Source organism: Vipera ursinii (genome assembly GCF_947247035.1).
Source record: "Vipera ursinii genome assembly, chromosome: 6".
NCBI lineage: Eukaryota > Metazoa > Chordata > Lepidosauria > Squamata > Viperidae > Vipera > Vipera ursinii.
Window position 1 is genome coordinate 26,506,001 of NC_139515.1, and position 27,298 is coordinate 26,533,298.

The window sequence follows — 27,298 nt, forward strand, 5'->3', positions numbered from 1 at the left end:
TAGGATAATTTATATCTTTATTTTAGGAAATTTCATCATTTATTACAATTCTAATGATGTGAAATATTTTTCCGTAAAATAGAATTGTACAAAAAAGAATACCATGCACAACTTAAAAATCTTCCAAAAAAACCTCCCTTGCTTTTAGTTTGCTTCAGAGATTTCACCAAGCTATTTAATTAAGGGTTTTCCTAATGGGAGTACCGGCCTCCTCTCCTTATAACTGACATTCGCACTGAAGAACTAAGATTTCTCTCAACAGTATCTGTACATTTCACATCTAAATTTGAGGTCTACTAACTATACTGGTATAAATGGATATAGTATCATCAAAGAATGTAACTAGATCTAATTCTTACATGTATGATCAATAATCAAAGTAGACTTAAGGAACCTAATGTAAAAGCCATCCTCTATCAACTATTTTCATCCTGACTTTTTATTTTACCAAATCTGCAAAATTATACAATATATATCAACTTTTGAGGGATATGTGATAATTAGAAAATACAGCTTAACAGATTTTCACCTTGTACCTAATGTGGTATGGAAATAAAACTATACATTGTAACTGTTTCATACAGGAATGTACCTGGATCATGAAGAGAGTGCCCAGCAAATCCTATTATTGCAGTATTTTACTTCTGCTCTGCTTCCTAAGTAGTCCAACAGACTTATATGCAATATAAAAACGAGTTGGAAAAAAGGAACTGATATTCTGAAAAAAAATATGTAGCAGAATGGCAGCCTCTGGAGAAAGTTGATTTTCTGATAGTCTTCCAATAGTTCAAATAATCATAGCAGAACCAAAATAATTATTATAATAGTAAGTGAAGCATCTTGCATTATCTCACCATTATACTGTGATTTATTAAATTTTTCTCATCCTTCATCAAATTACTTCCATAACTATAAATATGAAATGGAAACTTAATTTTCTCCTTCAGCAACATTATGAGCTTGAATCACTTTACAAAGTCCACACTTAACGCTAATTGAGACTGGCAACTCTGTTGCTAAGTGATGTGGTCATTAAGCAAAACATGCTCTGGCTAGCAACATCAGTTCCAATAATCCCAGTTGAATAAATCTCACATGGTCATTAGATGAAGACCCACCTGGATCTAAGCCATTTGTGGAAGAAGGGGCTGACTCCACTACAACTCCCCCACACATATCTATTTCAATCCTTATCTCTGCCTTTAATATTTTATTATTATTTTCATTATGGGCTCCTGTTTCTTTTTATGTTTAATAGGTTGATTTCTTCTTAAACTTGTTGCAAGATATATTTTTGAAATGATAATCATAACTAGATAGAAAATGTGCATTTTTAATTCACACTGATTTTTAGTACATTTCAACTGAAGAAAAGACAGACACACAATGAGTATAGGATTACATATATATATATATAAAACAATATGCCTTGCTATAATACAATTATAGTTGCATGATAAAAATAACTGATAAAATCCCAACTCATCAGAGGTGCTGTCAAATGGAACATTATATGTGTTTTGAACATAAGCACTAAAGTTTAATTTCAACTTATTAAAATTAGATCTTGGCTTTAAAAAAAGTTAACATTAAGCTATTTAAATAACTGAATAGGATTGGATATATAGAAATGCTTTTCTCCAGTTTTCAGAGTGGAGGGGCAGAATATTTCTGAAATACATATGGCTAAAATCCATGTTCTCCAGAAACAAATATTTTCAAAGGAATTGTGTTTGGAAAGCTGCCTTTTGCATGACAGCAAGCAACATGATCTTATGCAAAAATATTTTTTTAAACTGTTTAACTGAAAACTATAGGCATGTCATTATAAAAATCTAAATATATCAGAAGCTCTCAACATTTCAACTACACTGATTTTTTTTTCTAAATTGTAAAGGAGAAACAAATGGACAAATAAAAAGAGTAAGTTACTTAAGCCTTGTGTTCTAACCAAACTACTTACAGTTATTTCAATGGCAAATGGCCAAGGTGATATGGTGACATCACAATTTGAATACCTTTGCAATAATTTTATTTTGTACAGAAGGACAAAATTATTTATATTTGCCATATTCATTTTAAGCATTCTGCATTTCCTTCCCAATCTTGTAGCTCAGTATCTTGTTCCAGTCAATCTTTGTGCGAGTAACTGGCAGTTGTCGGCGCAAAGCTTTGAAAGTAGTGTCCGACATTGTTTGATAATTTTCACTGATAGCAGTCTGTAACAAAAAAAAATCTTAAATGCACAATTTGTCGATCTAAAGCAACACATTTCCAACTGTATACTTATCATTATGTTCCAAAAACTTTTTCCATATCTTTGTGATAAACTAAGATTAAATAGAAACATGATATAAATCAAACCTTAGCACATTTTAACAATAATAGAGTTAAATACAGTACTTCTGTATTCTAAGTCACTGGGAAAACCTTATAGTTGATATCTTCTAATTATAAATATAATTTATTATAACTTGTAAGGTCAAATATCAAGAATGCTTTTATAAGATGAAACATCTTTCCTAGCATCTGTTAAAATTAAGAACTCAAAATTAAATCAGTTATATCATATAGCAGTGGAGAAAAGAGAATCAAACAAGCTATATAAGATTGGATTTTGGACTACAGGGAGTGCAGAATTATTAGGCAAGTTGTATTTTTGAGGATTAATTTTATTATTGAACAACAACCATGTTCTCAATGAACCCAAAAAACTCATTAATATCAAAGCTGAATATTTTTGGAAGTAGTTTTTAGTTTGTTTTTAGTTATAGCTATTTTAGGGGGATATCTGTGTGTGCAGGTGACTATTACTGTGCATAATTATTAGGCAACTTAACAAAAAACAAATATATACCCATTTCAATTATTTATTTTTACCAGTGAAACCAATATAACATCTCAACATTCACAAATATACATTTCTGACATTCAAAAACATAACAAAAACAAATCAGTGACCAATATAGCCACCTTTCTTTGCAAGGACACTCAAAAGCCTGCCATCCATGGATTCTGTCAGTGTTTTGATCTGTTCACCATCAACATTGCGTGCAGCAGCAACCACAGCCTCCCAGACACTGTTCAGAGAGGTGTACTGTTTTCCCTCCTTGTAAATCTCACATTTGATGATGGACCACAGGTTCTCAATGGGGTTCAGATCAGGTGAACAAGGAGGCCATGTCATTAGATTTCCTTCTTTTATACCCTTTCTTGCCAGCCACGCTGTGGAGTACTTGGACGCGTGTGATGGAGCATTGTCCTGCATGAAAATCATGTTTTTCTTGAAGGATGCAGACTTCTTCCTGTACCACTGCTTGAAGAAGGTGTCTTCCAGAAACTGGCAGTAGGACTGGGAGTTGAGCTTGACTCCATCCTCAACCCGAAAAGGCCCCACAAGCTCATCTTTGATGATACCAGCCCAAACCAGTACTCCACCTCCACCTTGCTGGCGTCTGAGTCGGACTGGAGCTCTCTGCCCTTTACCAATCCAGCCACGGGCCCATCCATCTGGCCCATCAAGACTCACTCTCATTTCATCAGTCCATAAAACCTTAGAAAAATCAGTCTTGAGATATTTCTTGGCCCAGTCTTGACGTTTCAGCTTGTGTGTCTTGTTCAGTGGTGGTCGTCTTTCAGCCTTTCTTACCTTGGCCATGTCTCTGAGTATTGCACACCTTGTGCTTTTGGGCACTCCAGTGATGTTGCAGCTCTGAAATATGGCCAAACTGGTGGCAAGTGGCATCTTGGCAGCTGCACGCTTGACTTTTCTCAGTTCATGGGCAGTTATTTTGCGCCTTGGTTTCTCCACACGCTTCTTGCGACCCTGTTGACTATTTTGAATGAAACGCTTGATTGTTCGATGATCACGCTTCAGAAGCTTTGCAATTTTAAGAGTGCTGCATCCCTCTGCAAGATATCTCACTATTTTTGACTTTTCTGAGCCTGTCAAGTCCTTCTTTTGACCCATTTTGCCAAAGGAAAGGAAGTTGCCTAATAATTATGCACACCTGATACAGGGTGTTGATGTCATTAGACCACACCCCTTCTCATTACAGAGATGCACATCACCTAATATGCTTAATTGGTAGTAGGCTTTCGAGCCTATACAGCTTGGAGTAAGACAACATGCATAAAGAGGATGATGTGGTCAAAATACTCATTTGCCTAATAATTCTGCACTCCCTGTAAATAGGTTTATCTGCCATGTCATCTGTTACCATACTGCTGAAATAGTGTTCCACAACAAACGTTATTGCAAATAAGTGACTTGCCTAATGTTATCTCTCTATGATCACAATACCATACCTGGTATTCATTTTCTGCAGCCTCTACGATCTTTACAAATTCCTTTGCTGTTTGGGTTTCATTCTATAAAAAAGAATTTTTTTCTGAATTAAAGCTATCATAAATAGATAACTCTCAGTATGAAGATCAAATGTCATTTCAGTTATAGTACACAAACTGCAGACAGAATAGGTTTTGTTTAAAGTCTAACACTTTTATATCTAGAGGTTGATGTAAGAAATGCAGAAAAGCCACAATATAATATTGTTAAACATTCAGATTAACAAGCTTTATCACAATAGGTATAGACTCCAGGTTATCCTCACATAACAATGGTATTTGGGACCAGCAACAAGATAATGCACCAACTTATGGTGGCAATTTTGGCAGTTCCAGGGGCCACTGTTACGTGAATGTCCCATGGTTATGTGATTGCCATATCCATCTTTGTTGCAAACTGGCAGTGAAGGTCACAGATGGTGATCGCATGACCCAACAGTTGTAATTATGAGCCAGTTGCCAGGTATCTGAATCATAATTACATGACTACAGAGACATTGTGACAGCTGCAACTATGAAGAATGGTTGTAAGTCCCCTTGTCCATTGCCGTTATAACTTTGGACAGTCACTGAATGAGTGGACATTCGACAAGAACTATCTATATTGTAATGTATTTTACATGGAGTGCCTTTAAAGCAGGGGTCCCCAACCCCCGGCAGTGGCCCCCTACTGGGCTGTGGCCTATTTGGAACCAGGCCGCACAAGTGGCTGGCTGGTGTACATGTGTGCACAGTTCAGCTTGAGCAACTCAAGCTGCACATACTGACCCGCCGCTCACGCAAGTTGAATTTCATGTGAGGCCAGCCTACCACTCATGCGGCCCAGTTCCCCTCTCCCCACCAGCTGGGCTGCCAAGCTGCAAAGGTTGGTGACCGCTGCTTTAAACAAACTAACTGGTATGAAATGCATTTGCTTGGCTACTGGTGGATAAGACTTACTACCCACATATAATAGTTGTGCTATAGAGCTTGAATTGGCTTCCAAGTGCAATTCTAAGTACTGGTTTTACCACATAAACTCTATATGACTTTGCCCTCAGGTAACTTTAGCCTCTTTTAAGAGGAATTGACCCACTCAATATTTTCCTAAGAGGGAAGGTTCCTGAAAGTCTATTGTTTTTATCTCCTTAAGGCCTTGATGATCCAAAAAGTTAGACAATATTGGATTGTTTTTGGAAAATGTTTGGGGAATAGGAAAGAGGCTGCCAGATTTATAATTAAATTATTAATTATGCTAGATGTTTTGTTGACTTTATTTTTAATGTTAAGCTTATATTCTCAAGAGATTACATGACTTTGGATGTATGTATGTATAATAAAAAATAAGTACTACAGTTTAATGGATAGGGTAACAGGATAAAAACTGCAAGACTGTGAGTTCTAGTTCCATCTTAGGTACTAAATGAGCTGGTTGATCTTGAACCTGTCACTTTCTCTTCAGCTCTGGGAAGCAGACAGTGGCAAAGCACTTCAGAAAACTTGCCAAGAAAAAGCAGTCATTAGGAGTCAATGCTTACTTGAAGACACGCACACACACACACACACACACACACACACACACACTTCATAAAATTAATGCTCCAGAAGGTATAGATTTCACTAACTTCCTCCTTTACTTATAGCTATTTGCCTAGAACAAATAAAAGAAGGTTCATTCAGTCAAATTTTAACTGCTGGAAGTTATTTTTATTGCTTAGTCTTGCCTAAAAATAAAGCTAACATGAAAAGCTTCAATTCCTCTTCCGTTTAAATTCTTTATAATTAATTCATTTATAAAATGTTTATGTTTTATACTTTCAGCTGCTAGAGGCCAGAAATCCACAGGCATAGTTTCTATTTTTATTTCTGGAACAGAAGCTGTTTATAAAAAATACTTTTACTGAATAAAATAGGCTTTTAAAATGAAAGAATATGAATTTGGAATCTTCTATATTAAAAAAAAGTCTCAAATAGTTCATGAATTTTACTTACAAATGATGCTTTAAGTGCTAATAGTCTATGCTAAAGTTTGGCAAAATGATTCAGAAAATAAATCCTGTTCAGCTTTCTAGATCAAAGTATTACTTCTGTCAATTTCTGTTAATAAAGTCAAGTGTATGAAGAGATCTAAGTACTTTTTCTACTTATATGTGAAGGTTCCCTTCGTAGACAATGGTGATGTACTGGGAACATACATGTATTCTGCAAGTCACAATGACAAAAAAAAGTTACATGCATGTGACAATGTAATATTTATACTTGTATGCCAACATCAGAGACAAGTAATGTAATAACTTTGTGACACATTTTATCATGTGTCCCATTTTATCCACACATATATACATCAGGAATACTACCTAAAGGTGGGACAGGTTGCTTATTGCTACTTGTATGTTCAATTTTATTAGCAAATGTATTGTCTCAAAAGCGCATGCTAACTTTTCACTAATATAAAGAAACGAATGCCATCTACTTTTTTAATACAGAATATGAAAAATATGCAATGTTCCTATAACAATGCACAGGAAAAGATACTTACAGTTACTGTTAGAGAATCTTGTATGTCTTTATGACTCACTAGCTGAACATTTCCATCTTCATAATAATGAACCTATGTATAGAATGTTCACAATAAAATAATTACAAACAGAAATTGGCAGTGTATATTAGTTATATTATATGCCTTCCAAAATAAGAAATAGTCCTTAGCAGATTGAGATGACTCAGATGTCAAAGATTCAAATAATTTTAAACTTAATAAAACATAACTGCATACAACCTGTTGCAAATTTAAATTTACTTATATAGTTCAGATCTTATTTTTATCATTTAACATATACCTTTAAGATCAAAGTGGTACATATACTGCTCCCTTTCCATATTTTTCCACAAAAAGTAACCTGTGATGTAAGTTGGGTTGAGAGAAAGTGGCCCCAAACTGCACAGTAAGATCTTTTGTGCCTGAGAGTGGATTTGAAGAAATGTTTCTTTGCAGTAGACAATCATTATACAGAACTACACTGGCTGTGTATCTTTACTTTATTTTAATCAGAGTGTATTAGAAGAGATACCAAAAATATGTTCAACTGAACAAATAAGCATAGTCCATCTCCTTGGCAAGCCAAGTTATTTGGAGCATGCATTTTCCACCAATTATTTACTCTCAACTGCCTCCCAGGCAAATAAACTTTTCAGAGAATTCTTGATATTGGTGTCCAAACAGACATGTACTTATTGGCAAAAAATGTAGGCAATCACCAATGTACAACCACAATTAGTATTTAATAACCTCCATCGTTAAGTGATGCAGTCATTAAAGGAGCCACATCCAATTTTATGTCCTTGTTTGCCACAGTTATTAAGCTAATCCCCTGGTCGTTAAGCGAATCCAGCTCTTCCCACTCACTTTGCTCGTTGGAAGCCCTGTGAAAAGGACCCACAATGGTGATCATGTGACACAGGATGCTGGAAATACATGCCATATGTCAAGCACCTGAATTTTGATCACAGGACTGGGGATACTGTGAGGGTTAAAAGTACAAGGACAAATTTTAAGTAATTTTTTTCAGCAGCCTCAGCAAAAGTCATTAAATGAATGACAGTAACTCAAGCACTACCTGTAGTGGCCTGTTTGGAACCAACTTGTGAGACTAGCAAGTGGCAGACCAAAGCACACATGCACAGCTCAAGTTGCACAAGCAGCAAGTCTCCCCACCCCACCCCCGCCAGGCTGCCAAGCCATAAAGGTTGGGGACTGCTTCTTTATGGTGTATATAATATTTTAAATTGTTTTGTACATTTTCCCAATAGAAAAATGCAAAATAAACTTTAATAAATTATCTTTGAGACTTGCATGGGATATTATTGGGCTACTGAGTTTATTTTGGAAGATTAGAGTAGCCATACCTGAATTTTTAAGATACCTGCTACCTGGGTGGTTGAAGGCATTATTGTGAATTTCCATTCTGATCGCCAACGACCATTCCTTAAAAAAAAAATCCATAAAAGGAGACAGACAGCGGAGGAAGGGAAGAGCGGAGGGGGGAGAAGGACAAGGGGGGTGTGTGTGAGAGAGAGAGAAAGAACTATGTCTTGAAAATTATCACTACAAAATACTTTTTAAAAAAACAATGTATTTCAAGCAGCTCTGCTTAACTCTCCAAATGATTTTTCTAATCTTCAACTCTTTACACCAGATATGTCAAACGTATCGGGACTATTTTGCCATTGCCGGCAATGGGGTGGGCGTGGCTTACGGATGACGCATCCGGCCAGTAGGCCGGCAGTTTGACACCCCTGCTTTACAATGTATTTAAATTAAAAGTACTAAAAACTTTAGAGTTTGCATATATTTGTAATGAAATTTCAATACACACACACACACACCTGTACATTAGGCATAACTTTTTCACATTGAAAAGTGTTTATGCAATATAGCTCAAAATCTCGGACTAATTTAATAATATTGACCTCTTACTGAAGCCTCTGCCAGTAACCTAAAATTTGCAGAAGGGAGACTAGTGTGCCACAACTTAAATATATATAACAATTAATATTACCCAAGATGAATGTATGTTTTAAATTTAAACATGCTGAAATCAAAGTGTCAATAAAACTTTCTTTGGAACTTATTTCTAAATAAAGCAGTTTATACGTACCAAAAGTTCTTTGCTTGAAATTGATGACTTTCAATGCAAACAATAATTGTTTGATGTCCATCAATAGTTTTTCCATATACCTTAATCACAAATGGGGGGAAATGTTAACTTTCAAACTTTAGATACTTTCCTCACTCTGTAACCATACAAAAACACCTTCAGACACTAACATTAGTTTTCATTAAAAACATATTGCTAATTTTAATTAAAAGGTGCTGGTGATGACCTATAAAGCCCTAAATGGCATGGGCCCGGATTATCTAAGGGAACACCTGCTGCCAGCATCAATTTCCCATCGTCCTGTGCGTTCCCACAGGGAGGGCCTCCTCAGGGTACTGCCAGCCAAGGATTGCCGATGGGCGATCCACAGGGGGAGGGCGTTCTCTGTGGGCGCGCCTGCCCTATGGAATCAACTGCCAACGGAACTCCGGACTGACCCCGACCTTCGTTCATTTCGCCGGGACCTAAAAAACCTGGCTCTTTGAGCTATCTGGTCTGGACTGAGGGGTTTAATGTTTTTAAATTGTGATTTAATTTTTGCGGCTAGACTTAATTTAATTTTATTTTAATTTTATATTGGATTGTTTTAAAATTTTGCCTTGTAAACCGCCCTGAGTCCTTTGGGAATAGGGCGGTATATAAACCGAATAAATAAATAAATAAATAAATAAATAAATAAATAAATAAAATAATTTTCTACGGAGATTCTCAGTCATCCAGGTCATGGTTGTCCCAAAGGTGTTTTTTCAAGAGGCAACTGGACTTTCTTTTCTTTGAAGACTTCTTCTCTGAAGACATTTCTTGGATGAGAAGTGAAACGTCTTCAAAGAAAAACAAGAAAGTCCAGTTGCCTCTTCAAAAAGCACCTTTGGAACATATTGCTAATTTACAGTACATTTATGGATACATAAAAATACTGAACAACCAAAAGAATAATATTGGCTAATAAATCATAACATACAGAACAAGTTTGAGAATAGAGAATCATACATTTTCATTCAATTCACAGCTAAATATTGCTTCTGATAAAATGAGAATAGTTCTTTTCTTATTATGTACTGAAAAACAAAAGAAAGCACTTTTCCCATGAACTTCCTGGCAGATGGTAGCTTAAATTGAATCACACAAATTCACCTATATTAAACTATGAATGGCTGGATTCACCTATTAGGCAGTGCAATAATATAACTTTAGATTCTACTCATTATGATGAACTACTTTCTTTAATATATGGGTAAAAAGCATCATTACCATTAGTGCTAAATGCGGCTACGTGCTATTGATCATGATTACATATTATCTCTATTAGTGAAGACAATGTATCTTTAAATAGTTATTAGTAGATATACCATGTTTGCAAAAAAATAAGACCCGGTCTCTTTTTTTTTGCCTCCAAAAGAGGCACCAGGTCTTATTTTCGGAAGGTGTCTTTTCTATTGTCTCACCTCGTGGTGGCACTAACAGCCCCGCCCAGCTGGCCCACTTCTTCTGTGGCCTCTGCAGCTGAGAATGGAGCTCTGGATTGACGTGCATGGTGCCCCCCGATCTGCATTTCACCGTCAGAGGATTTCCGGAAAGGCATCTGCAGTCAAGAACCAAGCTATGGATCCGTAGCTCAGTTCTTGGCTGCAGAGGCCTTTCCAGAAGGCCTCTGATGGCAAAATGCAGGCTGGGCGCCACTGCAGAAGTGGTCTGGCGAGGCAGGTGTCGATTCATGGGAGGCCTGGTTGCAACTTAAGTGGGTGTGGGGCACGTGGGTCAGCCCCACCCCCTCACCCTAGCTTGATTTTTAGGCATGTGCCTCGCCCCAAAACTAGAGCTTATTTTTGGGTAGGGCTTATGTTAGACCCACCCCAAAAAATCAAGATGGGGCTTATTTTTGGGGTAGGTCTAACTTTGGGGAAAACATGGTAGGGTACTAATATGCTCATATTTTGTATGTGGCCTCACTCAAGAATCAAACATTGTGGAAACAGAATAGTTGTATATTTTTTACTTATTATATTAGGGATGCATAAAGCATTCTCTGCATAGTGAAATAAGATAGTGGATAAAAGATGGTGACACATGGCACTTAAAGGGAGATGAGTACAGATAGTCATCAACTTACAACCATTCATTTAGTGACCATTACAAAAGCACTGAAAAAAGTGACTTATAACCAGTTTTCACTTACAACTTGCAGCATCCCCATAGTCATGTGGTCAAAATTTGGGTGCTTGGCAACTGCCATGTATTTATGACAGTTGTAGTCACCATTCATAACTTTCCCAGCTGGCTTCCAACAAGCAAAATAAATGCAGGAAGCCAGATTCACCTTAAAACCATATGATTATTCACGTAAGAACTGCAGTGATTTGCAGTGAACTCAATTCTGGTTGTAAATCGAGAACTACATGTAAATATACTGGAAAGGGGATGGATAGGGTGGCTGGTATGTAACAAAATCAGTGGACAGGTTGGCACACAAGCTATACAGAGGAAGACACAAAAGCAGAACGAGGTACATCAATCTTTCTGTGTTGTTAGTTGTGAAGTCGTGTCCAACCCATCGTGACCCCGTGGACAACGTTCCTCCAGGCCTTCCTGTCCTCTACCATCTTCTGGAGTCCATTTAAGCTCATGCCTACTGCTTCAGTGACTCCATCCAGCCACCTCATTCTCTGTCGTCCCTTTCTTCTATTGCCCTCAATCTTTCCCAGCATTAGGCTCTTCTCCAGTGAGTCCTTCCTTCTCATTAGGTGGCCAAAGTATTTGAAAATCTTTCTGTACTTATATTTTAACATTCTTGTGAACTGGGTCTCAAGTAAAATTTGGAACAATAAAAATGTTCCAGTTTTTGGTTTGACTGCATCACAACCCATCCAAGAATAGTTTGGCCAACATTTGAGCAACAACGTGTGAAAATATTTTCCATGTCATTCCTCTATAATTACACTAATAGAACATCCCAGTATACTGTAAATGAGCACTATGTTGAAAAAGAACGTCTTGTGTTTTTTTCCTTTAATATTGATAACTGTTGATTATCAAAATTCCTAGTTGCCATACCTATTTTCAGCCATTTCATGATAACAAGAAGATCATATTATAGCTGTGGGTGAATATTTGTGCAATATCCATGATCTCCCATGAATTAAATAAATTATGCAGCCTAAACAATAATTTTAATCCAAGCATTTTCCAGATTGTGATACTTACTGTGCAGACACCATTTGGATAGTGTTCCTTCACATATGCTCTCATTGCTGTTTCTATGGAGTTTCGCCATGACTCAATTGCATTTTCAACATCGTGAGGCTTTGGATCTGTAGCCTCCTTTCGTAAATGATCAAATTTAAAAGCAATCTTGTTTTTTGGATCTAAAAATTTTCCATTGCCCAAATCACCATGCTCTGTTATTAATACCTACAAAAAAGGTATAAAGGGGCATTTCTAAGTTAATGTGTCTACTTCTTTTAATTAATCACAGTGCTATTAATACACAAATGATATTATAGTGTAATATCCATCACATATAAAGAATATAAAGCTTGAATATAAAATAAAAACTCATAATATCAATTAGTATTTATTTTCATAGACCTCTTCCACCAAAAGAAATAGATGATTAAATCAATTATGTGATTGGCTAACAACATTCTAATAATTTTTCTTCCTTTCAGTTTCTCTCGATTTAAATGATGCAGCCTTCTGCAGATACAACTCTTTGCAGTTCTGTACCTATGATTGTCTCTATTGCAATATTTGGAGAAAAAAGGGTTCTCAATAATAGTGATTAATTAATAAAATTAATAATAATTAATAATTAATACAATCAGATTAGAATGGATTATAAGACAAGCATTGTGAAGTTAATGTTGCAGCACCAAAATTTTTGATTTATTCAATCAGCTGCAGAGTAGATTGTTCAGATACCAGATACTCCATAATTAACTTAAAATGTTTTCTATAAACTCTCATTTGCCTATGGTCAAGGATGCTGAACAACAAGGTCTCAAGGTTCCGACTAATGAACCCAAACTAATCAGAACTCTGAGGCTTAAAGTTTCCTCAAAGAACATGTTTACTGGATACATAATATTGGCACAGTCAGAAGTGAAACCAATTCTAAAATTCCCTCCAGGAATTCAATGTAAATAAATATAACACTTCCCTCCCTTTACTATGCTATGGATCATGCTACCCAATGAGTGCAATTCCACCTTCCAGCACCTGTGGGGATGACCTTGGTTCCCACGGGAGCGATCCATGTTTAGGCTAGCTGCCCTTGCGCCTTCTTCCCCCTCTCCCCCCCAACCTGTATGGCAACTGAGTACGACAAAGATGGCTTCAGTCAGATTCATTTCAGAAGTTGAAACAAGACCCTCCCCATTCATCACCAGGACTATGCACAACCCATCACAAGATTAAAATCCTGTAGACCAGCATGGAAAACAGCTATTAACATCTACCCAGTTTAACCCCAAGAATGCCTGGAGAGATGAATGGTCCAAGGTATCTTATTATGGCCTAACCATTAGTGATCCCTCTACCAAGCCACCTGGTTTTGATCTGCCTGACTCTGGACAAAATTGATCAGAATTAGGTGTGATACTGGAAGAAATCCCTCTGCCCTGTATCAGTGGAGATAAAAGATTCCCCTTGTTGCAATTGTGATGTTCATATGCAAACAATTAAACACATGGCACAATACTGTCCACAACATACATTCTCTGGTTCCTTAGATGATTTGCATGAAGCAACACCAGGGATCATCACTTCAAGATCCAGTTATGGGACCATTGACATACCCACATAGAAGTTTCGTATATAATTATGTGCATTGTGTGTATATGTTTAATTCTCTTCTGTCATAGTCTCATGATATGCTAAATAATAATAATTTTCAAACTTAAATATTTTCAAGGATACCTGTTCATCATAGCCTTCTATTTTAGCTGGAGTAAACTGGTCCAAATTATACTGTGCAAATGCGCTAGAAAGACAAGAGATATCACATAATTTTTTTGCTACATATTAAAGTAAGTACTAAAACAAATATGTACTTCTGCACAAAGTGCTGATATTTATCTCTAATCAGTATATCCTCTAGATCAGAGGTCCTCAACCCTCAGTCTGTGGACTGGCACCGGGCCACAGCATGCCAGAAACCAGGCCGTCCAAACAAGCGAAGTCCCATCCATGGGATGCAGGCAGCACACAAAACGCCCTCTGGTCTGTGGAAAAACCTCTCTCCATAGAACCGGTCCCTAGTGCCCAAAAGGTTGGGGCCCAGTGCTCTAGATAACTCAAGATGTGACTTGTTTCTTTTTAGATTAACATGATGCGTGAATGGGATAAGTAAATGAACTATGCTGTTTTTAGCTGTATATAATGAATCATATATTGGTTTACACAATGACTTAGAGAAATGCATAATCTGTGTTTTCCTATTTCTGTTTATATCCAACCAAATCACTAGTTTGATTGGATGCAAAAAGTATTGATACGAAACTGACAAAGTTTCATATCTCTGCTATGCTCATACACAAGCCTTACTGGACTGTTCAACAAACTAGAGTTTAAAAAGTTTAATTCAATTTATTAAAAAAGCAGTTTCTGAAATATTATCAAGTTTATTTATCATGTTTATGAGCCCTGGTGGCGTAATGGTTAGAATGCAGCAAGCTACTGCTGCTGACTGTCAGCTGCCAACAGTTCAGCAATTCAAATCTCATGGGCTTAAAGTTGACTCAGGCTTCCATCTTCCGAGGTCAGTAAAATGAGGACCCAGATTTTTGGGACAATATGCTGACTCTGTAAACTGCTTAGAGAGGACTGTAAAGCACTGTGAAGCGGTATATAATTCTAAGTGCTATTGCTATTTTAATTCAGCAAGTAAAATCTTGAAAAGGCAATGAAAAATATTATTCTCTTCCTTGCCTACTCATATGTCTCAACAGAAATTTTGAATAGTCATCCTTTCTTAATGAAATGAAAGATAGGTATTGTATAAAAGGGTTAATACTTACTGTGCTGCTCCTTCCCTGAGAAGATTATCATTATTAAGTAGCAATCGAACATCTGAAAAATACTGAGCATTAGTATATGGTGAATATACTGGATATAAACCCAGTCAGAAAAATATATGCTAATAAATAAAAAATATCCAACTCAAATGCATGCCACCCAAACTAAAGGTTTTAAATGCTACATATATGGTACCAGTTTGTAATATGGATGAAATATACTTGTTGAAGTTTCAAAAGAAATACCATTTAAATTTTCTAGGGATCTGTTCTATAACTAGACATAACTTTGCAATTGTGGCCAAAAAATGAACACATTTGTATATAATATAATAACTATAGTATTAAAAAGCTTAAACAAGCAAGCTATAGAACAAAATATAACAAGCATTTAACCGTTGAAATTTAGAAATTCAATCAAAATTTCTCCTTACATCCCAATATGCACATGTCTATTGTAAAGTGTCAAAATATGTACTTTTATAAAAAAACAGAATGTATCACATAGTAAGTTACAATGGCATTATGTTCATGGTCACTAATATGCAGCTAAGGACTAAAGAACTAAAATGTTTTAAAGTTAAAACAGCAGATTGTCCCAACGTTGGAGTACTCAACCTTGAAACATTTTACCCATTTCTAGTATTTACTACAGGAAAGAAAACATCCTGTATTTACTACAGGAAAGAAAACAGCAGTAACAGGGCTGTAAAAAAATACTCTGGCATTCTGAAGCTCTTAGTTCCTTCTACCAGCTCTAAAATGTTGCCTAATTGTCACCTGCCATCAGCTCACACTTCAATGGGTCTTCATGTAAGTTGATGTTACTTCTATACAGAATGCTTTTCTTTCATATATAGCAGTTGATCACTATCTCTAAAAGCACTGCCAAAACATCAAAGCTATAAGATAACACCTAACAAAGCTATAAGATAACACCTGCTTCTTTGATTCATAGGTTTCAGAGGAAGAAAAAAATGGGGACAAAATAATGACTAAAAACCCACAGGCAAGTGTTTATGCAGGATTTGAGGCAATAGAATCACTCTGAGGTTGTCTTCCACAAGTACCATTTTAAAATGCCTTATAGCTTGATAACCGCCAGTTTCAATTTTAAGACAATTATTGGTGCCTCTACAAAATTATGTTGTCTATTCCATTTGCTAACACTTCTTCAGCATCTATTGTGGTAAATTGTTTACTAAAGTTATTTTTTTAAAAAAAATCTCATTCTATATCATTTTCTCAAATCCCCTCAAACTCTTCATAAAAGGGAGGTATACAGATCTCTTAATTAGAACTTGAATCAATGATCAATTCCACAGCTTAGTCCCCCACTGTAACAAAGAACATGGACACAGGGGAGGACTAATTATACTGTATTCTAAATAGAGTGTTTCTAATGTATCTTATAACTTTAAGCTTATATTCAATATACCTTCTTTTCAGAGCTAACAATACAGAAATGTTAAAGAATAGTCAATCATACACATATTATCTTCAGTTAAACAGAAACTTTGAAAGGTAACTCAAAAGCAGATGTGTACAAAATACTTCTAATTTAAACTACGGTATTTCATATGCAAAGTCCTGCTTCAAGCTTGACAAAATCAAATATTTATTTTGTTTAAAGATACCCAGCATAAGATAATATCAATAAGAATTACATCCATTTCAGTAATAGGGAAATCTATGACATAAAAAAATTACTTGTAAGATACTATAATATTAAAACACTAAGGTATTTATATAAAAATTATTAATTTTATTATTAAGATTAAGATTTACTAAGTCTTAATTTTAAAACAACTGTGCTTAAAACAAGCATTTCAAGCATCCCAGAAATTTGGAACAGCAGCTTTGGATTCCAAACAAGATGCTTCAAATGTGAGATGACCAAACTTGAAACAGGACATTTCTATTTGAAAAACGGATGCTGCACTGTATATAGGCTATCTGAAATGAAAATCAGTATATGGCTTGCTCACCATTAAAGACCTCATTGAATTCTCCTGGTGGAGCGTGGATGATGAATTTTGCTGCTATGCGCACCTGGGATGAAAACAAATGGTATATTTTTCAACAAAATTTGTAAAGGAAACAAGAATAGTGTTTTAAGAAAACTGAAATGTATTAAAAGAACTGGATTTATTTTTAAGGAAGAAATGCAATAGTTACAGAAGTTTGGTTATTAACTTAAATGCAAAAAACTGCAGCAGCCGTAATACTGGGAGGTGAAGAAAATAATCATCTTTCAGGAATGAACTGCTTGAAATATCTCAGAACAATATTTCTCTCCAATACAGTACTAACTTCAAAGACAGGATTTTTGTTAACACTGCAATCAAAGATGGGAGGTTTACTTTTTCTCCTAAACTAATATGACTCATAATTATAAGCTGTCTCCCAATTATACTAATTAAAGCAGGTGTTTCTTTGTAATGAAATGCTTTGTCAAATGAATGAGCACAAAATAACAATACAATAATGTGGGTTAACTTTTCCAGTATTTCAGTAAACTGCTAACATGCATAACTTTTAACACAACTTTTAAAGTCTTTTATTCTATCAAATGTAATACATAAGATAAGTAAGCATATTACTGTTAAACAAGAGATCAAGCTTTTTTGCAATTGTAAAGATGGCACTATCGGTATTTATAATCTCTTGTGACAAAGCAAAGAAATACTGGCACAAGACTTTCATTTTAATTCAGAAAATTCTCCTTGGTCTCCTAGACCACGGGTCGGCAACCCGCGGCTCCGGAGCCACATGCAGCTCTTTAAGCCGTCTCTTGCAGCTCCCAGTCCTCCTCCGCCGTTCTGGAAAAAAAGTGGGACGAAGGCAGCATCTCTCCAAACATACACCACCCCGTTTGGAGAGCTGCTGCCTTCGTCCAGCTCTCCAGCTCTCCCGTTTGCAGATTGGTTTGCCTTTGTCCATGTTTGACGAAGGCAGCAGCTCTCCAAACGGGCGGCGGCGGTTTGGAGAGCTGTGCGCGCAGCTCTCCAAAACTACACCGCCCCGTATGCAGAGCTGCTGCCTTCGTCCATGTTTGACAAAGGCAGCAGCTCTCCAAATGGGGCGGCGGCGGTTTGGAGAGCTGTTGCCTTCCGCGCAGCTCTCCAAACCTCCGCAGCCCCGTTTGGAGAGCTTCTACCTTCGTCCGTGTTTGACAAAGGCAGCAGCTCTCCAAACAGGGCGGCGGAGGCAACTCTCCAAACCTCCGCCGCCCCGTTTGGAGAGCTGCTGCCTTCATCCATGTTTGACAAAGGCAGCAGCTCTTCAAACGGGGTGGCGGAGGTTTGGAGAGCTGCTGCCTTCCGCACAGCTCTCCAAACCTCCGCCGCCCCGTTTGGAGAGCTGCTGCCTTCGTCCATACATGTTTTGCCTTGTTCTGCGCATGTGCGTGCGTGCACGCATGCGCACATTTTGCAGCTCCCACTTTTGTGTGTGTGTGACGGAACCAGTTCCGAGTGGCTCTTTTGCTGTTTCAGGTTGCTGACCCCTGTCCTAGACCAAGGGCTTGAAAATTATTTTAAATATTGACCATAGTGAGAATTTTGTATGCATAGAGAAAGACACATCAATTCCCACAATGGGAGAACGGATGCTAAAGGTGATGGACCTGGTGGAGATGTCAAAATTGACTGTCTAAATTAAAGAGAAAAAATTATCTAGTTTTGTTTCCACTTGGAAACTGCTTCTGAACTTAATTCTCAAAACAGAAAAAATGAAAGTTTGATTTTAGGTTTTTGTCTAAATTGATTATGTTGTTATAAAATGGTGTCAAATAATTATAACTTTTCTTTTTAACTGCACTGAAAAAAGCTGGAAGTCACTACCTTTTTTTCTCTTTATCCTTTGCATTTTTAGCCTTTTTGACTTTTTATATTGGTATTTTATCTCATAATAAACTTTAATAAAACTTTGAAAAAAATATTACCAATCTGAATCAGAATAGAGTTGAAAGGGACCTTGGAGGTCTTCTAGCCCAGCTCCCTGCTCATGCAGGAGATCCTATACCAGGCGTAGGCAACCTTGGCTCTTTTATGACTCGTGGACTTCAACTCCCAGAATTCCTGAGTCTGGCTCAGCTGTTCCACTAGTTAATTATTCTCACTGTTAGGAAGTTTCTCCTTAATTTTTGCTTGCTTCTCTCCTTGATTAGTTTCCATCCATTGTTTCTTGTCCTGCCCTCTGGTGCTTTGGGGGGGAAAAATTGACCCCCTCCTCTTTGTGGCAGCCTCTCAAATCCTGGAATACTGCTCAAATACTGAATTTTGAAGAGATTTATTTCAAACACATTCTTAAAGTAACCTTTAATAGACTGGAGTTAAGGCAATCCTCTGTCCAGAGTGTTGCATCTTGAAAAGGTTTGATTGAAAAGCATAGAGCCAACCTGTCTCGTTATGCTAAAATGCGTTAGACTTTTCTGTGATTTCCAGATTTTTACAGCACAGTAAACAGATAGAATCCCACTATTTCCCCAAGGTCAAATCACCCCAAAATATTTTAGGGTTGCTTTTGCTAAAAGACAGAATTGGCAAATAATTCTATTTTTTGTTTCTATTGTTATGGCCAGCTCCAAAAATAAATTGACAGAACTTCCAATATGCAATATTTTGAGTTTAAATAAACCATTTCCCATCCATTGTTTCTTCTTCTGCCCTTTGGCACTTTGGAAAATAAATTAACCCCCTCCTCTTTGTGGCAGCCTGTCAAATACTGGAATACTGCTATCATGTCCTTCCTAGTCCTTCTTTTCTCTAGACTAGCTAAACAAAAATCCTGCAACCGTTCTTCATATGTTTTAGTCTCCAGGCCTTTAATCATCTTAGTTGCTCTTCTTTGCACTTTTTCCAAAGTCTCAATTTCTTTTTTGACCAAAACTAGATGCACTATTTCAGGTGTGGTCTTACTGAAGCTTTATAAAGCAGTATTATCGTGTTTCCCCAAAAATAAGACCTTTGCTTTCAAAAGAGGCACTAGGACTTATTTTGGGGCAATGTCTTATTTTTTTCACATACAGGAGGCGCGAGCACTGGGGCCAATGGGAGTGGGAGCACTGCTACCGCTGGCCCTCTGACACATTGTCTGCTTCCCCACGATCACAACGGGCCAAGCTTGCCCTGCTGCTGCTGGGATACTTCTTGGCTGTGGCAGGCACAATTCTGGCTGCCAAGCAGCTGCCCGTGCTGCTACTGACCTTGTGTGGACTCTTAGTCCTCCTGGCAGTGCTGCTCTTGGCAGCTCTGCTGAGCTGCTCCTGCCTGGTTTGGGGCAAGTCAGCCCAGATCTATGACCTCCGGAAAGCCCCACCTGCTACAGGCCTGCCAGGGCTCCTTTGCCAGTGGCCACCTGTGGACCTTACCTTCTGCCCAGCCCGCTGCCCAGCCCCAGCTGCTACCCAGCAGCCTCCACTATTTCCCACTGGAGCTGCCCCTTGCCCCATATACGGCGATGAGCTCCTCCTCTGCCCTGCACGGCTTTGTTGGTGTCTGGCAGCTGGAGAGAGGCAGCTCCAGCCCCCGCCACCTGCCAAGCTGGGCAGAAGGCAAGGTGGCAGCAGTAGTTGGTGGCAGTAGTCGGCGGCAGAGCAGCTGCAGGTGAGGTAGAGGCTGAAGGCAGCCAGGGTAGCCCCATGCCCGCCTCGCACAGCCAGCATGAGAGCTGCAAAGCCCACCGGGGCCAGGGTGCCTGCAGCACCTAGTAGGCATGCAAGCCAGCACACAGCAACCCGAAGGCAAAGCGGCACAGCTCCACCAGCGGCCGCTGGTGAAAGGGCCCTGGCAGCAGGTGGGGCACTCCAGAGGTTGCAGATCTGGGCCAACTTGCTCCATGCCAGGCAGGAGTAGCCCAGCAGGGAGGCAGAGAGCAACACTGCCAAGAAGGCTAAGAGCTCCTGCGAGGCCAGCAGCATCATGGGCAGTTGTGCCAGTTGCTGCAAGCAAGTGGCAAGCACAACAAAAGTGAAAACAAACTACTCATTGAGTATGGTTTGTCAGCCAGTTACAAATCCATCTGGTTGTGATGCTATCCCACATTTTTGTAGTTTACCAAGGAAGAGGTTATGGTCAACTTTGTCAAATGCCTTGCTGAAGTCTAAATATACTATGTCCAGTAGTAGCATTTCACTGGTCTACTAATTTAGTCACTTTGTCAAAGAATGAAGTAAATTAGTTTGGCACAATCCATTTTTAACAAATCCATGTTGACTACCACTTATAACTTTGTTTCTAGATGTTCACAGATCTGTTTTTTTATTATTTTTTCCAGTATCTTCCCAAGTATCAATGTCAGGCTGATTGGTCTGTAGTTTCCTAGTTCTGGTTTTTTTTTCGTTTTTTTTTAAATTATAGATTACCAAATGTAATCTACAATACAAATATATATATTACTGTATATAAGGAAATTAGAGGTTTTTTTCTTAAGTCATACAAAAGATAAGAAATGAGAGATGCTCCTGTTAACTTCTTCATGTTTATGACCACAACGGAAATCAATTTAGTTAAAAGCAAACCCATATATCATGTTTGTCCCTTTATAAGGCAATAGCAATACTTACTTAGATTTATATTTACAATTTTTGCAATGCAGAAATACACATAACTATGACAGAGATTTTGTGGTCATTTATAATATTTGTATTATTCATATTATCAGTATATTTAGTAATAAACCAGTGATTATTCGTAAGTATATACACTGTAATATAAATAACTTTTTTCTCTTTTTTCTTAGGTTGCATTTTCAGCCTTGTTTCTATTCCAATTTTTTTCATCTTAAAGAATGTTACAGGGAAGTGGGTAGACTATTCCTCCCTCACATATAAATAACATGAAGACTCAGGATAGTAGAACTTCATTGCCACATCTATCTCTATATTACTAAAACTCTTGTGTTTCTACCCTCAAGTTAGCCTACCACAACAATTTTTGAATCAAGATATCTCAAATCTGCTAACTGAAGGAATGCATAAAAAAATCTGGGATTAATTAGCCCTGAAGAATTGAAACTTCCATGATGTCCAGAAAAGTTTTATTCATAAAATTGTGGCCATTCCAGCAATCACATGGTCATGATTTCCAACATTCCCTACATTTAACTAATTCTCTTCTGAAAAATCTCTGTCAAAATTTACTATCAAGTATTGGTTATCTTTAAGTATATTCCAGAGTTATTTTAAGGATATGTTACGTATCTGTAAGAATCTCATTGGTTTTACATTTGAATTAAGCATACTTGGGAGTAAGGTCTTCAGATGTTTTATCAGCAAGATGTAGAATGAAAACTACTGGTGTTTGTGGAGCCACAAGGTACAGACCTGACATGTTTCTGAAATTGAAGTAAGGATCATTTATACAGGGTTCCCCACCCCACCCTCGGATTTGGGAGGGAGATCTATTAAGATCTGAATGCTTGATTTTAGATGGGAAATAGGAGGCACCTTACTTTTGCTTTCAGCTCTTTGCAACTGATACTCAGTTATGTAATTTCTTACTACCTCAGTTCCTTACATTTCTTTCAGTATATTATTTAAAGATATTCTGTCAACATGTTCTACAATGAAAACAGTTAAGATAGACACAGTTCCAGATTTTGTGCTTCTTTCTCATCTTCCTTTAAAATCCTATTTCTTAGTCATCCAAATGTCCAAGTCAGGGTTCCTGCTGATTTATTTACAATTCTTTGCAAATCTGTATTCAGAATATGCTACAAAATGCAGTGTTATGAGGAAGTAGGGTTCCTGTTTAAAACTGAAAGTTGCTTAATATTCCTCCATGAAATCTACCTAAATTATTTCCTCATACATTTGCATTTCCTCTTTATTTTAAAAAAGCATAGAGTTGTGCACAGTGTAATAACCTGGTTCCTAAAGTAAAAGTACTGGAGGAAAGCTGCCCATCACCTCTTCAATGTTATTACCAACTATGGGAGAAAGGTGAGGCAAATATAAATTCCTTGTGTAAACTCTGTTTATACAAAGGTTGTTCTCCTGGGCTCTATCTATCTAAGATCATGCATGTTGCAAACAGGAGACTTTTTTCTTCCCAGATTACTGCAATATCCATCAGAGAGACTTCTGGAAGATATTTTAAACTTCTGTATGAAAACTGAATTTGTATATATTTTGATAGAGACAGTAAATCAATATTACATATTCAATTAAAATATCAATTTCATACTCCATGGCATTTAACACTCATAATCTCATTATCTAAATACCTATTACAAAGCTTAATTTGCCTCATGATGAAATTACTACTTAAGTGATCAATACCTATGATTTTTGTATTCTACAAGAAAACAGAGATCTTTTGGGAGTACATCAAGAACATAGTTTTCAGAGGATCCTTATGTAATACCTATTGTGTTATCAAGAATTTCAACCTAAATAAACAACCTAAAACTAATATTTAAAAATATAGTGGACAATAGTTGATTCATTAGGTCAGCGGTTCCCAACCTTTCCAGCTTGGCAGCCTGGCATGGGGCAGAAGGGGGATAGTTCTGTGTGGGTGGCAGGTATGTGCGCACCACTCCATTTGTACAAGCACCCACTGCTCTCACAAGCTCCCACTGCTTGTGAAGGTGGAGCTGCATGTGTGAGCACAAGCACCCATCACTCATGTGAGTGGAGCTGCATGTGCAGATGCGCTCATCTGCCGCTTGCGCAGCCTGGTTCCAAACGGGCCATGGTCCACTAGTGGGTCGCAGCCTGGGGTTGGAGAACCCTGCATTAGGTTATCCTATCAGATATATATCTGAAGCTGGCAAGGAGCATCAGAAATGTTTCTTCCTCTCCTCCTTTCCACTCTCCCTCCCTCTTCCTTTCTTCTACCCTGTTCCTTCTTCCCTCCCTTTATTCCTTCTGCACTGTTCCTTCTTTCCTCCCCTTTCCTTCCTCCTTCCCTCTCTCAAATTCCTACTGTTTCCCTGTTTACTGTGCTTGTGGAAGTTTGCAGAGAGCAAGTCATTGGGAAGCCAACAGGAAGTTGCAACTCCAAAACCAGTAGGCAGCCAAGTTTGAGGGTTGAGAAGTGTGCATGGGTGCATGCAAGATATGTCACACATACTGGATAAGGCATACAGGTGGGTGGTGTGAGTCAGGAAGAGTGCTGGGGAGATGCTGTGTGGGTCAGAGATGGAGCTTATGGGGTCAGCCTGGGTCAGGAAGGCTTGCAAAGTGGGTGAGGATTTGTGGAAGTACGCAAAAGGTATTGTAGGCATCAAGAAGGGCACAGGGTGAATAGCGTGGATTGGGGAGGATAGCGTGGACTGTAAGGACACATAGGATTTCTAACCTTACCTTCCTAGAAGACAGCTAAGTGGCTGCTAGTGGGTGAGGGAGGGATAGAGGGATTACCAGAATGGCTGGGAAACTATCAGAAATGTTGAAAATTAGGATCATGTGACTACAACAGCAGTCCAGCAGCTGAAAAAGCCACAACTTCCCCAATTTAATTTCCTCAGAAGGCATACAGCCTGTATTTTGGAGATATTGTGTAAATTAGTCCATTTGAGATACCTTGGAACAAGAATTGTTACCCTGTGTTTTATCCAGCTAAAGGTTATAGAGACAAGAGTTTTAGTTGTATACTAGACATCTTTGGGTCATTCTTTCAGAGATATTAGATTCCTCAATGTCTTCAATATAACTTCTAATGTACTGCCTTCACTGGAAAAGTTGGGATACATTCAGAGATGTATATACTTAGAAAATAGCCCTTGTTGAACTAGATAGCAATCAAATATTAGCACAGAAAATATTTTATGACACTCTGTGTTAAGTGTTTATGATAATATTTGTCATAAAATATTTTATAAAATTTGCCAAATTTCAATTCCAAGGGAGTTATGGTCACAGATTTTGAACACATTCTGTAAATTAGTCTACTTGAGGTTCCTTGGCTCAAAAATTATTGCTCTATGATGCACTGTTTTGCCCAGTTAAAGGCAAATGAAAGTTTTAGTAGTATACAGATTGATGTGAACTCAAGAGTCTATGGTTCCTACTGAAGTCATTCAATACAGCTATCCTTCTGGACACAAAACCTCTAGACCACCCAGTTCGGTTAATATGCAACTAAGCTTTGGTTAAACTAAGCTATTTATTGAATAAATATAAATCAATTCAATTATTCATGAATTATTTTATATTTCTTCTTCAGTTGGATAATAGTGGCATGAAAAGGAAGTTATTTCCTTTCAATTAACCAAATCAAGCTAAAGATCATCTTGCAAAATTTTGATCTGATCCTGGCCAGTGGTCATTTCCTTAACTGCAGTTTATTAAATCTACAATTGCCAAACTTAAAACATGTAGTTTGGATTCATGCAATTAGGTTTTACTGAACAAATTCACAATTAACACACCAAGTAACTTTCCTATATTATGGCTTACCATCTTGCATGAATCTAAACTACATGATTTAAGTTTGGCCATTGCAGATTCTATAAACCATGGTTAAAGAAGTGACAGCAAAATAGGAGGATCAAATCAAAATTCTGCAAGATGTTCTTCAGCTTAGTTTGGTTAATTAAAGGGGAATGACTTCCTTTTCATACCAGTATATCAAATTGAAGGACAAATATAAAAGAATACATAAATGATTTGATTTATACTTATTCAATATCTATTGAATGAATAAAACCAGGGAAAAGAACCTCATACATCTTAAAATCTAGCTGTAAAACCACTTACACATTACAGAAGTAATGTGGGAATGTGACAGCTGCAGGTTATAAACATACATGTGTCACAAGAACACAAGTCAGGAAGATGGTTCAAAAACATGCTTAGCAACAATGATTCATTATTAACTGGGGTTTCACAGCATGCTACATATAAGCCATCACTATAAATGATAACAGATTGACAGAACAAAAGCAAATGCAGGTTGCTTTGTGAATTGAAACACTAAGTGAGCAATTTCTAGCACGGATCTGAGTAAAGGGAAAAGGCATGCAAACTTTAAGACTCCTGGGAAGAAGTGATCAGGAAATTATCCTTTAACCAGTCAATTACCCTCAGCACCAGATTAACAAGATGCACCTGGAAAACCCAAAAAGGAGCAGTGCGGGAGCCCCTTCCAAGCAAAACATTAGAAAATATAATCAGATCTGCAAAATAATCCCTCAAAATTCGAGTCAAGGGCTAGACGTAAGAGAATTCAGGGGCGGTAAAAAAAAATGTCCACCAGAGCCACCTTTTGGAAATCACTTCATGCCACGAGAATAGATTACGGGCCATGATCAACTGAAGTGGGTGGGCTATGCCATCCACCAAGAAATTGCCCTCAACCATTCCAGCGGCAAGAGAGGTGGCGGGACTAACCCCGGAGGCCGACGGAGAGAGAGGGGCTGACAGGAGCAGGAGGAGCCCCTTTCTATCAGCCGGACTTCCTCCGGATCAAAGAGGAAAGGCAGATCCAGGGAGAGGCGAGGAGACACCGGATCCGCCGCACCCGTTTTGCTTCAGCCCCAACTCGGCGCCTGCAGCCTATTTTCAGCCATCGGACCGTACAAGGAGTGGAGAAGGCGGCGAGTAAAGCAGGCCTCCGGCAGAAGGAAAAGAACCTTTCCCATCTGACAGAGTTGACCTGACGGCTCGAGCCTGCTCCACATCCGCTTGCTTAATTTCTTTCTTCCTTCCTTGTCCCCGGGAGGGGGAGAAGGAACCGCCACCGCTTCCTCCTCCTCCCTTCTCCCCCAACGCCACCTTCTGCAGCGAGGGCCTTCTTTACCTTCTCCTCATCGGAGAGCTGGTCCTCCTGATCCGCCATCTTAACTCCTATCCGGTCAACCCACGAGGAAAAAAAGAAGCCCGGGAGACTCGCAAATCGTTAACTAGAGAAGGAAGAACAGCAGCAGCCGCCAAGGCCCAGCCGCCGTCTCCGCCCCTCAGTCAAGCAAGAAGGGCGGGGCTCGGACTCGGGGCGCGGCCTCGAGGAAAGGCGGAGGTGGAGAGGGAGCGCGAGGCCCAAGCGCGCAGCGCAGCAGGCACACGAGGGAGTTGGAGCAGAAGAGCATGCGCAAGCGGTCTTCCGGCATTGAGGCCGTCATCTGCCGTACTGGGGTTTTCATTTTAGTGGTCTCTCTCTTTAGGATTACGAGTTTAAGCCTTTGAGAGTTATGTTTAAATTCTTAATCAGGGGGAGTTTCAAATAATATCAATCTGTTCGTTTTGTAAACATTTAGCAGACTATCTGGTAAGCCTTTCGGCCCTGAACACGCGGTGCCAAGCTAACATGCAAGGAGGTGTCCCCTACCAGCCTAGCAACCCCGACTAGAAGCCAG

At 38.3% G+C, this 27,298-nt stretch overlaps 1 protein-coding gene across 1 annotated transcript; it reads right to left on the bottom strand.

Annotated features, from left to right (window-relative positions):
- Positions 1–27,298, bottom strand: CAPZA2 (capping actin protein of muscle Z-line subunit alpha 2). Its single transcript, XM_083366058.1, has 10 exons — positions 26,746–27,298; positions 16,984–17,047; positions 14,999–15,050; positions 13,899–13,962; positions 12,186–12,392; positions 8,985–9,064; positions 8,233–8,311; positions 6,866–6,937; positions 4,309–4,371; positions 1–2,219 (listed from the first exon to the last, which is right to left on the bottom strand). The coding sequence occupies exons 1-10, from the start codon at positions 26,782–26,784 to the stop codon at positions 2,079–2,081; spliced, it is 861 nt and encodes a 286-aa protein (XP_083222184.1). The 5' UTR covers positions 26,785–27,298; the 3' UTR covers positions 1–2,078.